At 35.7% G+C, this 13,633-nt stretch overlaps 1 protein-coding gene across 1 annotated transcript in view; it reads right to left on the bottom strand.

Moving 5' to 3' along the window:
* LOC136028299 (galactosylceramide sulfotransferase-like) overlaps window positions 1-11,051 on the bottom strand; it is a 32,293-nt gene extending 21,242 nt beyond the window's left edge. The window contains exon 1 of the mRNA XM_065706056.1: window positions 10,933-11,051. Within this exon, the coding sequence (XP_065562128.1) occupies window positions 10,933-10,976 (44 nt within the window). The 5' untranslated portion in view covers window positions 10,977-11,051. The remainder of the gene's footprint in view (window positions 1-10,932) is intronic.
* Window positions 11,052-13,633: the final 2,582 nt, after the last annotated feature.

Consider the following 13,633-nt stretch of genomic DNA (forward strand, 5'->3'; position numbering starts at 1 on the left):
TTATTCTTGAAAGTTGAACAATATTCTACTCGAGAAGTTACGAATGGCGAACATAACTGGTGCTTTAATCATATGTAAATTTGATTTTATCAACAAATATGACTATGATGTGGCTCAAGCATTATATTCAAGAATTCAAGTCGAAAAAACGAAACATAACTGACATTTGTGTTAGATAATAGTGTTTTAACAGTTGTTTTGACATCAGGGATCCAGTCATGTGTGTATTCCGCTATTTATTCAAATATATTTGTTCTGGTTATGCACAGTTGTGTGTGCTTCATAATGGTTTAAAAAGTTGGGTTTAAATAATTTCTAAGAGATATGTTTTTATACTATTAAGACGAGAGCTTCCTATTATAGAATTTTGAGGGCTCTTCTTAAAAGAGTTAGAGAGGCAGTTCTTCATAAAGAAGAAAGAACTTGGATATTTGAGACGTTAACCTATCAGAAGTGTAAATTTTTCCCATGGTGATTTTCCAATTTCCAATGGTATCTTTACACTGGTATTTGTATCAATAAAATAGTTATAGACAATTCAAAACTTTTAAATAAATTGCCTGTTCAAGAAGATTTTGATATTTGAATTTGTAAATTTTGTGGTTGGATTGTGAAGAATCCTAGATGAAAACACCATAAGGGCAAAAAAATATTTTTTTATACCAAGATCAGTGCTTCAGGGCTAGTATTTATGCATAAAAGTCTTTGGCTGGAACATTTTTTTCTGTTATTGAAAAAATTTCTCTGTATCACATTCACAAACATAAAAAAAGGTTTTTTTCGGAGTGAACCTTTTAATGTGGGGGTCGTTAAAACAGATAAAAAAACAGGTCAATTAATCAAAAGTTAAAGAACAACTTGTATCGATACTTAAATTTGTAACGGCTCCAAAATTATAATGACCAAAGCCGACCAGGTATCCTTTTTGTAATGTAATAGGCCCCCAAATCCCCCTCCAGGGGATTTGGACACACACACACACACACACACACATACACACACACACACACACACACACACACACACACACACACACACACACACACACACACATTACACACAACCAGGTATCCTTTTTATAATGTAATGGTCCTGAGCAAACTGGATTTCCATTACCAGGTTTGTATAGGAGATTGAATCTCCATATTTCCATCCACGGCATCCAAATCCAAATCTAAGGCCCCCAAATCCCCCTCCAGGGGATTTGGACACACACACACACACACACACACACAATCAAGTCACTACCAAATAAACTTTTTTGTCATGGCACATATGGTATCCTTTAGCTCGTTCACGGTAATCCTCTTTAAATGCAACAAGACACCTATAGTGGGCAGTAAAGTGGATCCAAAAGGCAGATCATCCGGAAATCGGTAAATTATATCGGCTATTGGCTATTTTTGAACCTACTGAAATGAAATGATTCTGAAACTCAACACAAATCGTAAAATCGTCTACAGCTACGGTCTCATTCTATATCACTTCAGATGGTAGTATTTTAGGGTTCTGACCTATAAAACTAAGGATCATTTCCCAGTTTTTCAATGGGTTTCCATTAGCTTCCTTAAGTTTCAAGCTAAACTAGGATTTCTGGCCTCGCCGAGAAAATTGATCATTACGAAAAACAAGGTATTGTTCTTTATTCTCATCCGCAGGTTCTAAAGCCTGTAACTTAAACAATCTATCTCTTAAACTTATTTTCTGAAGAAGATCTATTGTTATTCATGGCTGCTTCCCATTATGTTTTCGCCCTTTCATATTCATAACACTTCCCACATTCTTAGCCTTTTCCAATAGCGTACCATAAAATAGCACACATTTACTATTTGCACAATTTTCTTCTCCAAGCAGGGACATCTAATCAACCTGAACCAAATCAGTATTTAGTTATACGATGGTATATTTATAAAAAAAAACTAGTTAGAAATTACTCACTTGTGAGTAAATATCTCAAATTAATTTTTATGTAATATTCAAAGAAATCCCGATTTGACGGGCCAATGAAGATTTTTCCTGGCCCTCACAGGTTTGTTAAATAACCAAAGAAAAACACTGTCTATAACGTAACAGCTTAAGAAACATTCCCTATTACGCAACATCCCAAAGAAATCCCGAAGTAAAGAAGCCCTGGCAGGCTTTATAAGCAGTCAATAAAAAAATGTTCCCTATTATGTAACAGACACCCGCATTTCTTAGAAAATACTTTGTTATCAGAGGCGGATCCAGGGGGGTGCGACCGCCCCCCTAGACGGGCTGTAATTTTTTTTACTGCACTTACGGAAGTCTGCATTAACGCATGTTCTAACTACTGTAACTAGACTATAAAACCTTTTTACATTACGTTCATTCCACAGCTTTTCCACTATCAAGCTAGCCTCGACTATTTTTTGTCACCTCATAGCATAGCAACCATTCACCCGGTAAATTTTAGCTAGTTCTCGCCTCCCTGTTCGATGTAAACATTGGAAGTGGGTGGGGTTGCGCAACACAACCGGATCTGAAGCGTCAAAACAAACATATCGTTCCAGTGTATAATGAAATTTGAATGTGTATGTGTCACGAGGATTTTCGTCGTTTAAATGATATTGATGTCGGGAAAACGCGGACAAAAGACGCTTAACAGCTTTGTCATTTCAAAGTCTCGCAGAATGGATAGTGTAACTGTAACTGCAAGTAGCTCTTCAATTAGTTCTGTTGGAAGTGGCGAACACGGGCAAATTCCTAACACTCTGCAATCTTCTGTTAACCCCGTTAGCGTTCAGAGTGATCATCCAGCAACACCCCCGCCCCCTACCCTGTATCCGGAAAACGATATTGGGATCCACATCGGTACAATACATGCCATTGATGACCGAATAAAGTGCGAGCTTCTGGAGAGGCCATGGAAACTCCCGATTGGATGTCAAATGCCATATTCTGTTCATTTAAAGCGGGGAAAGACGAAAAAAGGTACTTGAACGATTCTCATTTGCAGAGTTTCCACTGGCTTGTATATTCTGCTGCCCAAAAGGCCTTTTTTGCAAATACTGCCCTCTTTTTGTAACTGGGGCTAGGGGGGGGGGTTCAAACAGACAGGTTCCCCTACAAAAGCTGGTCACAAAGCCTGTCACAAAATTTGCTAAGTTACTGGGAAAAGATGGAGACCTGACAGTACATGATACTTCCCAGTACCATCATGACGCAGTAGAGGCTGGAAGTTCGTTTCTAAGAGTCTACCATTCTCCGCACGAATCTGTAAATAATCGCGTCAACGAACAGCAAATGAAGCAAGTAACAGAAAACCGAGAGAGGCTTAAGCCGATTCTGGAATCAATCAAATTTCTAGGAAGGCAGAATATTCCACTGAGGGGCCATCGGGATGATGGCAGCTTAAACTTGTATCAATTTTGACATGTTGGATGACATGCCGCTTTCCAATGAAGGAAACTTCCGAGAACTACTACGTTATTGTGCTGAGAGTGGCGACAGTAAATTAAAGGAATAACTGAAAACATCAGGAAAAAATGCTACCTACATCAGCAAAACAACTCAAAACCAGTTGATTGACTGTTGTGCGAAAGAAGTTATAGGTGTCATTCTAGAAAGAGTAAAGTCAGCAAGGTATTACAGCATCATTTTTGATGAGACAACAGATGTGTCACATTCATCGCATCTTAGTTTAGCTCTCTGCTATGCCTTTGATAACCATAGACGCGAGGACTTCATAGGTTTTGTTGACGTTCATCATGCCACCTTTGAACCTTCCACTGCAGACAAAGAGCCGACTGTAAACGGAAAAGTGGTTGGCCAGCTAGTTCTGAGCCTTTTAGAAGAAATGGGTTTGAATTTAATCGACTGTGTTGGAATCGGAACGGATGGGTGTGCAATGATGGTATCAAATAACTGTGGTGCTGTAGTCGAAATTCAGAAAAAAGCCAAAAATGCGTCTCGTTGTCCCTGCTTTAACCACTCCCTGAACCTTTCTTTGTCAAGAAGCTCAGCTGTTTCGAGCATCAGAAATGCCATAGGCATTATAAAAGAAGTTGTTGCATTTTTTAATGCATCTGCGAAGAGAAATTACGTCTTGAATAAGGTTCTAAAAGCTCAGATCACGGGAATCGGCGAGACGAGGTGGATCGAGTGACACGAGTCACTTATGCAGTTTGTGTCCGAACTTCCAAAAATCATCCAGGCTTTGGAACACATTAGTCACTGGAGTGAATCAGTGACCACTCCGAAGGCAAAGATGCTTGTCACAGTGTTACATAGTGCGGAATTAGTGGTTTCCCTTCAGTGTCTACACAGTATTTGCGCTCTGACCTTGCCTCTTAGTCGGCTATTCCAGAAGAAGACTTTGGACTTGGGCGCTGCCGATGGCCACGTTTCCGATCTTTTGGATGTTCTAGCAAAGTGACGGGAAACGTGTGACGAAGAGTTTGCATTAGTATTCGAGCAAGTAAAAAAAATTTCAGATAAAATCCAATTGGCTCTTGAAGTTCCGAGGATTACACAAAGACAGGTTTATCGAAATAATCCTCCTCATACTACGCCTGAAGAATATTATCGACGTGTAGTTTTTATACCTATGCTCGACTAAGTCATAAGTGACTTAAAGAGCCGATTCTCAAGGGACACGCTGAACTCTTTCCGGTTAACCGTACTGCTGCCATCAAATATTGTGAATTGTACCGATGATTTACTGCAATCTTCCGTCAAAGAGATCTCTAGCATGTACGGTCAACTTCTTGGCTTAACCATGCCGTCTACCAGGGCAACACTTATTTTGGCAGAGGTGCATGTGTGGAGAAGTAGATGGCTTCGAGTTAAGAGAGAAGGAGGTATTTTTCCTAGTTCAGTGGAAGAAACTGCCAAGGAATGTGACAGGCACCTATATCCTTATGTCAGCTTAATTCTTGATATTTTTATATCTCTTCCGGTGAGTGTGGCATCTGCCGAGCGTAGCTTCTCAGCTTTACGCAAACTGAAACCTGGCTCAGAGCACAGATGGGGCAAACTAGACTCAGTGGTTTGGCCCTCCTTAATGTGCACCGCGACATCGATATCAGCATTGACAGAGTAATTGACAGGTTTGCGAACAGTGGAGCCAGGAAGCTTGAATTTTGCTTGTAAACAGTTGTCAGTTGATCAAGTACAGTTTTTGTAATCATTATTGTAATATATGAAAACCATATTTTCGTTAAACAAGAGACCGCCAGGGAAATTTAAAACATGAAAAACAAAGTCAGCCTTGTGGCCGACAAAAAGGACACTACCCCCACTCTTTTCGGTAAGAATCGCCCCCCCCCCTAGAACGAAAGGCTGGATCCGCCCCTGTTTGTTACGTAACAAACACGTGTGTCGTGAAGAAAATTAATAGCACCTGTTTCTTGATGGAATTACCATTAAACGTCTTTGTCATCTTGCGTTATTAAAGGAAGAAAGGAGTAACGGCTATGGGTGTCGTCAAAACTGGAATCCATCACTACTCTTGTCTATATGCATGACTCAATTAAATGGAGCTATATGATTATTTATTTTATAATGGCTATGTGGTTTTTTTACGAACGAATGCGCCACCTCATGGCATTATGGCTTCTAAAACTGGGAAACACAGTATACAGTGGTTTGATAATTCCAAACCTGTTGGTTATCTCAAAGTTTTTTTTTTTAATAAGAAACAAAGAGAAAGAGAAATTGTTTATACAGCCGAAGTATCCACATCGTTTTAATTTGTCTTTTCCATCTATTGGCTGTAATCCTGTCAGTTTTCTTCATCTTAAGATATTTCTTTCTCTTTGTTTTTGCTGTCAGTCGAAATTCACCAAAAACTAGTTCTTTTCAGCTCCAACAAGTTTTGATATTGATATCAAATACGTTGCCTATACAGTTCGTATGAGAAGTTTTAAATGTAAAGATGCAATTTTAGCGTAAAATACAACTGTAATATAACTTCAGATAAAATCTAAATCACACAATTATAATTTGCAATATAATAGAAAATTTAAATATGCAGCTTAAAGGTACTTGTGGAATAAATCAGCCGCAGCAAGTACCCATGTTAAGAAAACAATTCTTACTTCATATGATGCAGAATAATTGCAGTTACCACAACTTCCATGCAGCCTAGCTATACTTTACCCTCATGCCCCTAATGTACAAATACGGGTAGAAACAACTGAGACGAATAGAGAGGATTCTATAATTTGGGCTATATATTAGCGCATCAGGGGGGTCGACGCTAAAGCATAGCGGGGCTACATGCAAAATGCTTTAAGTATGATTATTCTACACATTTTGAAATACATTTTTTTTTAACATGGGTACTTGTATGATATAACTACTGTAGATCGATAATACAAGTACCATTTGATTACAATTTAATTTAAATTACAATTTGAAAGATACTTCACGCTTGCAATTAAATATTACGGTTTGCAATACTTTTACATTTTACAAAGATAAATTATTATTAATAGCTACAATTACAATTTTAATGTAATGCAATTGCAACGATTCGGTTTTTGCGCTCAGGCATGAGTGTCACCATCTGTGACTAATTTATCCAATTTAGCGTCATTTGAATCAACAGATCAACAATTTCCCTACGAACCAAGCAATCATTTACCACCTGCTCCTTTTTTCTAATTTATTCATTTATTGTCTACGATGTGCCATAAGCTCAATATGATGTAATGATAAAGGATTATTATTATTTCCCTAAAGATAAAAAGATAGACTTGACAGCCTACTATGTTGTTTTATGCATTAAAAAGTTTCCTATATAAGCCTACATGGCACAGGTATGTTTTATAAATATCGGGGATGCTACAACACCCTCCATCAACCCCGTTTTATATTTAATTTTAATATTTGTCTACAAATTCTTCGAGAATTATAACTATCCCTGAAAAAGCTCACCCCTTCAAGTATATTCTTTGTCAAAAATGATTTAAAGGTCATCGTATCCATGGTTTCCACGAAGAGTTCTTGAAACATCTTTTTTTTTTTTTTAATGTTTCTCCTACGGATGTACGACATGAGGGCTAAGGAACTTCGCCCACCCGAGATACAAGAAGACACTGAAAATCTTTATGAATAAGAAGATGAGAAATGTTCTTATATAGATTTTAGTAAAACCAAAGTTCTTGATACTACTGCCTAGGGAGTGTTTCAGACTCAAGAGGCTTAAGGCGCACTACCCTCGGCTCCCACCTATCCAAAGAACTGCTGGTTCTTCTTCATAATAGCTAATACACAATTATATATCACTCTACAAAATTTATCAGTCCTCAAATGAATCAACTTAGAGTGATCAGGTATTAAAACCAATGTATATATTATCAGTTTATCTTATGTGGACCACCTGAATCTATAGGAGCGAAGGTGCCATTGCATAAATCTGATAAGCTCAATGTACAGTTTTTCGATAAATTCGATTTTTGTCGATTAAAACGATAAATGTCGATTTTCTACGTCGGAGTTTTCAGTCGATAGCTTTTTCCCATCCTTTGGGAAAAATTGCTGATTTTTGCCACAAAATGGTAGAAAACACTAATTGGCTGTAGCAGAATCTTTTTTCTTCTAAGAAATAGCACTAGAACTATTAATTTCTGGTAAAACGAGTCTTCTCTCAATTTATATAGGGCCATTGGTCCGATACAATCATCCCAGGGAAAAATCAACCCCCAGGGAATGGGTATTTTACCGTTCTTTCAAAAGTGAGGCAATTTTTTTCAGACTTTAAACATTTGATGGTCAAATTAAATTTAATGAATTTCACATATTTATAATTATCACAAAAAAAAGTTCTTTTGATGCATAAATGGTTATCAAAACTTGTTTTTAGAGTTTTGGCTATTGTTAGCACAAGTCCCTCTTGAGGCACAGTTTGTTGCTCCGAAATGATGGACAGAATGTTTACTTTTCTAAAAAAAATGAAAATGTCATTTCTGAGATCTATCATATTTGCTTGGTAACGATAATACCAGACTATTACAAGTAAACTATTAAGTCAGCTGTTAAAATTGCCTTACACTACCATTCTATGCTACCATTTACGTTTGGGGTGAGGAGGCTTTACCTTACGTGAGGTTGGGGTGAGGAGGTTAAAGTTCAAACCAATCAAAAATGCATAATTATTTCTATTATCAAGTCAATTATTTTTTTTGTTATTGATTACAATAACGAAATCTTACAGAAGTAAAGAGCGAAGTTCTACCACGAACAAAGCGTTCAAACTAGCTCAAATCAACTGACTCGTTATATTTTCCCGGGATAAACATAGAAACAAGCCGAAAAAATAGGATTTTTACTTAGCCATTCGTATAAAATGGGGAAGAGGTACTTTCCCTCTTGATTAAAAATGTATTTTAAGGTATTTTCCTTGGAATTTTTTGTTTTGTTTTTTTTTTCGTTGAAGAAATTGAAAAAACAATAAAAAATATCCTTCCATATTTTGAAAAGTACATCCCCCAATTTCTATTGGTAGACACCATTACTCCTAGCATTAGAAAATTCTATGAATACACAGCGGAAAGTACAAGCCTAGTTTATAAGTCTCTCATTAACCTTTTACCGACAATGATAATGATATTTTTCCATTTAAGTTCCCTAAGAACCTCCTGCAAGTTTAATCCTTAGTTTAGCTCTAGTTCTTAGAATTCTACAAACATTGGAAAATACCACGAATCAGTTTATTTGAGCTCGTTTCGTAGATACTTCTTGCGCAATCTGCGATGGAATAATTTCTAATCAAGTTTCAGTGTTTCTAAGAATTTTTTTTTGTAGGTTTTACTTCCTATCTTCCTCTAAAGATATGTACAACTTTGTTACAAAATTAAAATCAAAATTAAAATCAAAATTAAATTAAAATCGTGGGATTGTTGTTACTTGAATCTTTAAGAATCTGCACATGAGAAGCTCAATTGTTTTCATGAAAATGAAAATAAACAAGTGACGCTTGTTTCATCAGGATATTTCTTTTAGAATACATTTTGTGATTTTCTTTTACTAAGGGGGCTGGGAGGAAAGTAAAACAGTTCAAAATAGGGATGATACCTTTTTATTGACAGTGAAATATAAAATTATTTAACTGGATATTTCGAACACATATACAGTGTTCATCATCTGCTGATGATGATGAACACTCATCAGTGATGAACACTCAGAGTTTTACTGCTGATGATGAACACTGTATATGTGTTCGAAATATCCAGTTAAATAATTTTATATTTCACTGTCAATAAAAAGGTATCATCCCTATTTTGAACTGTTTTACTTTCGTCATGGAAAGGCAGTGTGGTCTTCAAAGTTATCTAGGCTGGGAGGACGAGCTTACGAAAGAGGGATTGTAAAGTTGCAGTTTTGATTTCGGCCATAGAGACTATGCTGGCACCGTTATTGTGCTTTCAATCCATTCCACTCTAAAGGGTGCCATATGGCACTTTACTATGAACTCGTTACGACAGAACTATACAAATATGTAGAAGGAGTAGTAACTTCTAAATTCGTTTTTAAAGAACAATCGCATATCTTGCGGTAGCCCGTCAGCAAATGCAGAAAAAGGAATCAGAAATTAATGATGACAAGCATTTTAACCATGCAAAAGAAAGAAAATTTTTCTAGACAGGGACAGAAGAAAAAGAATGGAAAAAGGAATAAGCAATTAATGATGAGAAGCATGCTGACCATGCAAAAAAAGAAAAATTTTCTAGACAGGGATAAAACAAAAAAAATGGAAAAACGAATCAGCAATTAATGATGAGAAGCATGCTAACCATGCAAAAAAAAATTCTAGACAGGGATAAAACAAAAAAATGGAAAAAGGAATCAGCAATTAATGATGAGAAGCATGCTGACCATGCAAAAAAAGAAAAATTTTCTAGACAAGGATAAAACAAAAAAAATGGAAAAGGGAATAAGCAATTAATGATGAGAAGCATGCTGACCATGCAAAAAAAGAAAAATTTTCTAGACAGGGATAAAACAAAAAAAATGGAAAAAGGAATCAGCAATTAATGATGAGAAGCATGCTAACCATGCAAAAAAAAAAATTCTAGACAGGGATAAAACAAAAAAATGGAAAAAGGAATCAGCAATTAATGATGAGAAGCATGCTGACCATGCAAAAAAAGAAAAATTTTCTAGACAGGGATAAAACAAAAAAATGGAAAAGGGAATAAGCAATTAATGATGAGAAGCATGCTGACCATGCAAAAAAAGAAAAATTTTCTAGACAGGGATAAAACAAAAAAATGGAAAAAGGAATCAGCAATTAATGATGAGAAGCATGCTAACCATGCAAAAAAAAAAAAAAAATTCTAGACAGGGATAAAAAAAACCTACAGTTTGGGGTTTTCGATCATAGATAGAGAATATTAGAGCTTGTATTTCCTGGATCCTCTTTGACAACGACACAAAATACAAGATATACCCCTTTGTTGTGACATGATCTCTTTTGTTACTGAAGAACGGCACTAGATTTGGTGATTTTCTCTCAAATAAGCCTTTTCCCAGCATTCTAAAACCACTAGTTTGACGTAGTCGCCTCACAACGAAAAAATATCAGAAGTAAAAGGGAGATAAATCAGTGCCTCCATTGCAAAACAAGCAATTTTCCTCGTTGCTCAAGTTAGGGGACAATAATTCTTCTGTATAGGTTTTCCAGCAAATCGCACAATAACACACTGACTCCAGTTGCACACTCCATAACAGCCCTTACCCTGGATAGGGCCTTTTATTGTATAGCTTCGGATGATTTTGTTTTGTGTTTTCGCTTAATTACACATTTAGTAATTTAAAAAGATTAGCCATTTGGAAAACATATTGAAGATAAGGATAGTAAATGCTACCTAATTAGAAAGGTTTCCTAAGTTGGCCTAATAAACCTTACCTTCAAATGAAAGATTAAAATATAAAGTAAGTTTAGTAAGCTGAGCATAATAAGCTTACCTAAAAAAAACATTTTGAAGGGTTGTGCTGGCGCACTTATGCATCTTCAAAAATCCTATTTTTCGTTTTGGTTCACACGCCGGCTCTGTGGAAAACTCAATTGAAGCGAGTTTCCTAAAACAGAATAATTAAGAGATACTAAAATCATAATTACATAATTAAAATATAAGGATATAAAGATAAAAAGAATAAAAAGATAAAAGAATTGCAATTAAAGCATAAAAAATAATTTAAAAAAATAACGATGATAACAATAAAAAATAACACATATAAAAATAATCAAAAATCGAGAGGATCATAAAAAAATACTTAATAGAAAAAAAATAGAACTAAGATTATACTTTCCTAGGTACCTCTCATAATTAGAGCTAGATCTATAGTTCCGCTATCCACGGGTTCTTCTAGGACCAGAAGATTTCATACCCGTATCTAGATTTCTACCCTTATCCGTATCCTACTTCCAATCGTATCTCTTTATTTTTTTGTGTTTTCAATCTAACTCGTATTCATTTTTTCTGATTTTCTCCACCTCCCCCACATATAGAATATTCCCCTCTAAATTAAGGGCAAGTTCTACATTCGTGCCTACATGTGCTGCCTCATGTTTTTCTGCTTCTAGCAAAATTATCATTATCCCTTTCGTCTTCCTATCTACACCTCATATTAAAGAAAAAATATATTTAAGAGCTACTAATGAACGGAATGGTATAACAGCCGTAATAATTGTAGCTCTTAGTATTTTACTGCCACCAGAGCCTGTTATAAATAAGCCTGTTGTCCAAAATTCGTGAATGTCGATATTCAGCGGTGAATATCCGAAATACTTTTTCTTCTCCTTGGAATTAATCAGCGCTGCCAGTTAACTTTTTCAGTTTAATGCAAGGTTTCACGATGACAGGTTAGGCTAGGTTAAGTTGGGTTTTTAAACCATTTCTAATAGCTTTTAACGCCGAACAACGGTGTTACAAACGACTTTTAACGCCGAAACGCTACCAAATAATGTTTTTTAAATTACCGCTGACGAATCGTTTTCTGAAGTACATTTTGTTGACAAGGGGTCAAACAACTGAAAGACGGACTGGTTTCCCTGCTTTTAACTGTCTTGACTATAAATCAATAAACGGTTGGATACAAATTTCAGTGATTGCAATCATAGTTTAAATATTTGCCCGTTTAGCTTATCTTATACAAACTGAATTTCAACAGAAATCGTACATGAATGTTTTAACTTTAAACGTTATAATTCTTTGACTGTTTTCATTATTTTTTTGGTAAGCTCAACTTGCCGCGTGAGAAATCCACCCTTTTTACCCTAGCTTATTACTTTAGTTCTTAACATATGTTACAAATAACAACTACATTTTTTTTTGTTACAAAAATAGCGAGTTTGAAGCTTTTGATATTGAAATAGTTATTTTTAATTGATATTTGGGTATAGTTATAGTTAATTGATAGCCATTTTAAATTAATTCGGATTTTTTAACTGGCAAAATCCTCTTCGATTGAAGTTTTCAAATCTGCATCTACTCTATTGCTTATGTTATTCTCCTTTTCAATAGCTCTATTTTTGAAAGAGCCATAGACTACGCTACTCTTTATGATTCAAAGAAAAATTTGAAAAGTTGTGAATAAATGAGAAAATGGTTCAAAAATATATTTTACAAGTCCCTATTAGTAGTGAGACCTTTTTGGACACGGGCAGACCCATAGCCAGTACTCGTTTCTTCCTTTAATGACCTAAAATAATGAAGAAGGTTTAACGGCGAACTCCTCAGGGAGAAATGCAGGTGGTTGTTACATACTGAGGAATGTTTTCTAAAAGATTCAGGTGCTAATTACGTAATAGAAAATGGTTTCTAAAAGATGAAGGCGCATGTTACGTAATAGGGCTTGTTTCCTCTTGTTGTTACGTAATATGGTCGCTTTACTTAAGAATTTCTTTGATTGTTCTGCAATATGGAGTGCTTAATTTTTCTTGTAACGTAACAGTTTCTTTGAGTGTCTAAAAAGCTTCAGGGTTCCCGCCAAGTCAGGATATTCTTGCTTGGTCTTTAAAAAACTAAGGGTATTACCTAACAGAGAGTGTTTTTGTCTTGAAAACCCGAAACAGCCCTCCCTCAAGTAGGGGTATGTTCCCAATTGATCATTACTGAATATATTCATTTGTTAGAGCCATTTCGTGCAAGCAAATAAGGAATCTTTGCCACCATTTTCTATGAGCGGAGCTATTAGAGAGTCTAGACATATATTCATTTTCCTAGGAACAAATTCTTCGTGGTAAAAATAGGGTGTAATTCTATTTCCAGTAAATAGAAGTGCCACCTGATTCACTATTATTCTAATGGTAACCAAGTAATTCCCTTTGCTCATGTTTTACATGAAATTTTCAACGAATAAAAAAGATTTTCTAAAAATGGATAAGTCTCAAAGATACCAACAGGTAAGGCTCTTTATATATATTCACTTCACGCACACAAAAGATAAGATACCTAAATTTAACCTGCAATAATTCTCTATATTGGATAAGCATCAAAAATCCCTCCCTTCTCATATTGCAAGATTCTCTCAGTGATAATTTTTTTATTTTTATCACGTCAAAATATGCTGTACTGCAAAATTTTAGCCAAAAAGACGGTCCCACAGCACATATGCATCCGTATTCTTTCGTCTAGAAAAAAGCAGAATTCCTTATTTTGGCTTA

The sequence above is a fragment of the Artemia franciscana genome, chromosome 6 (assembly GCF_032884065.1).
Source record: "Artemia franciscana chromosome 6, ASM3288406v1, whole genome shotgun sequence".
Lineage (NCBI taxonomy): Eukaryota > Metazoa > Arthropoda > Branchiopoda > Anostraca > Artemiidae > Artemia > Artemia franciscana.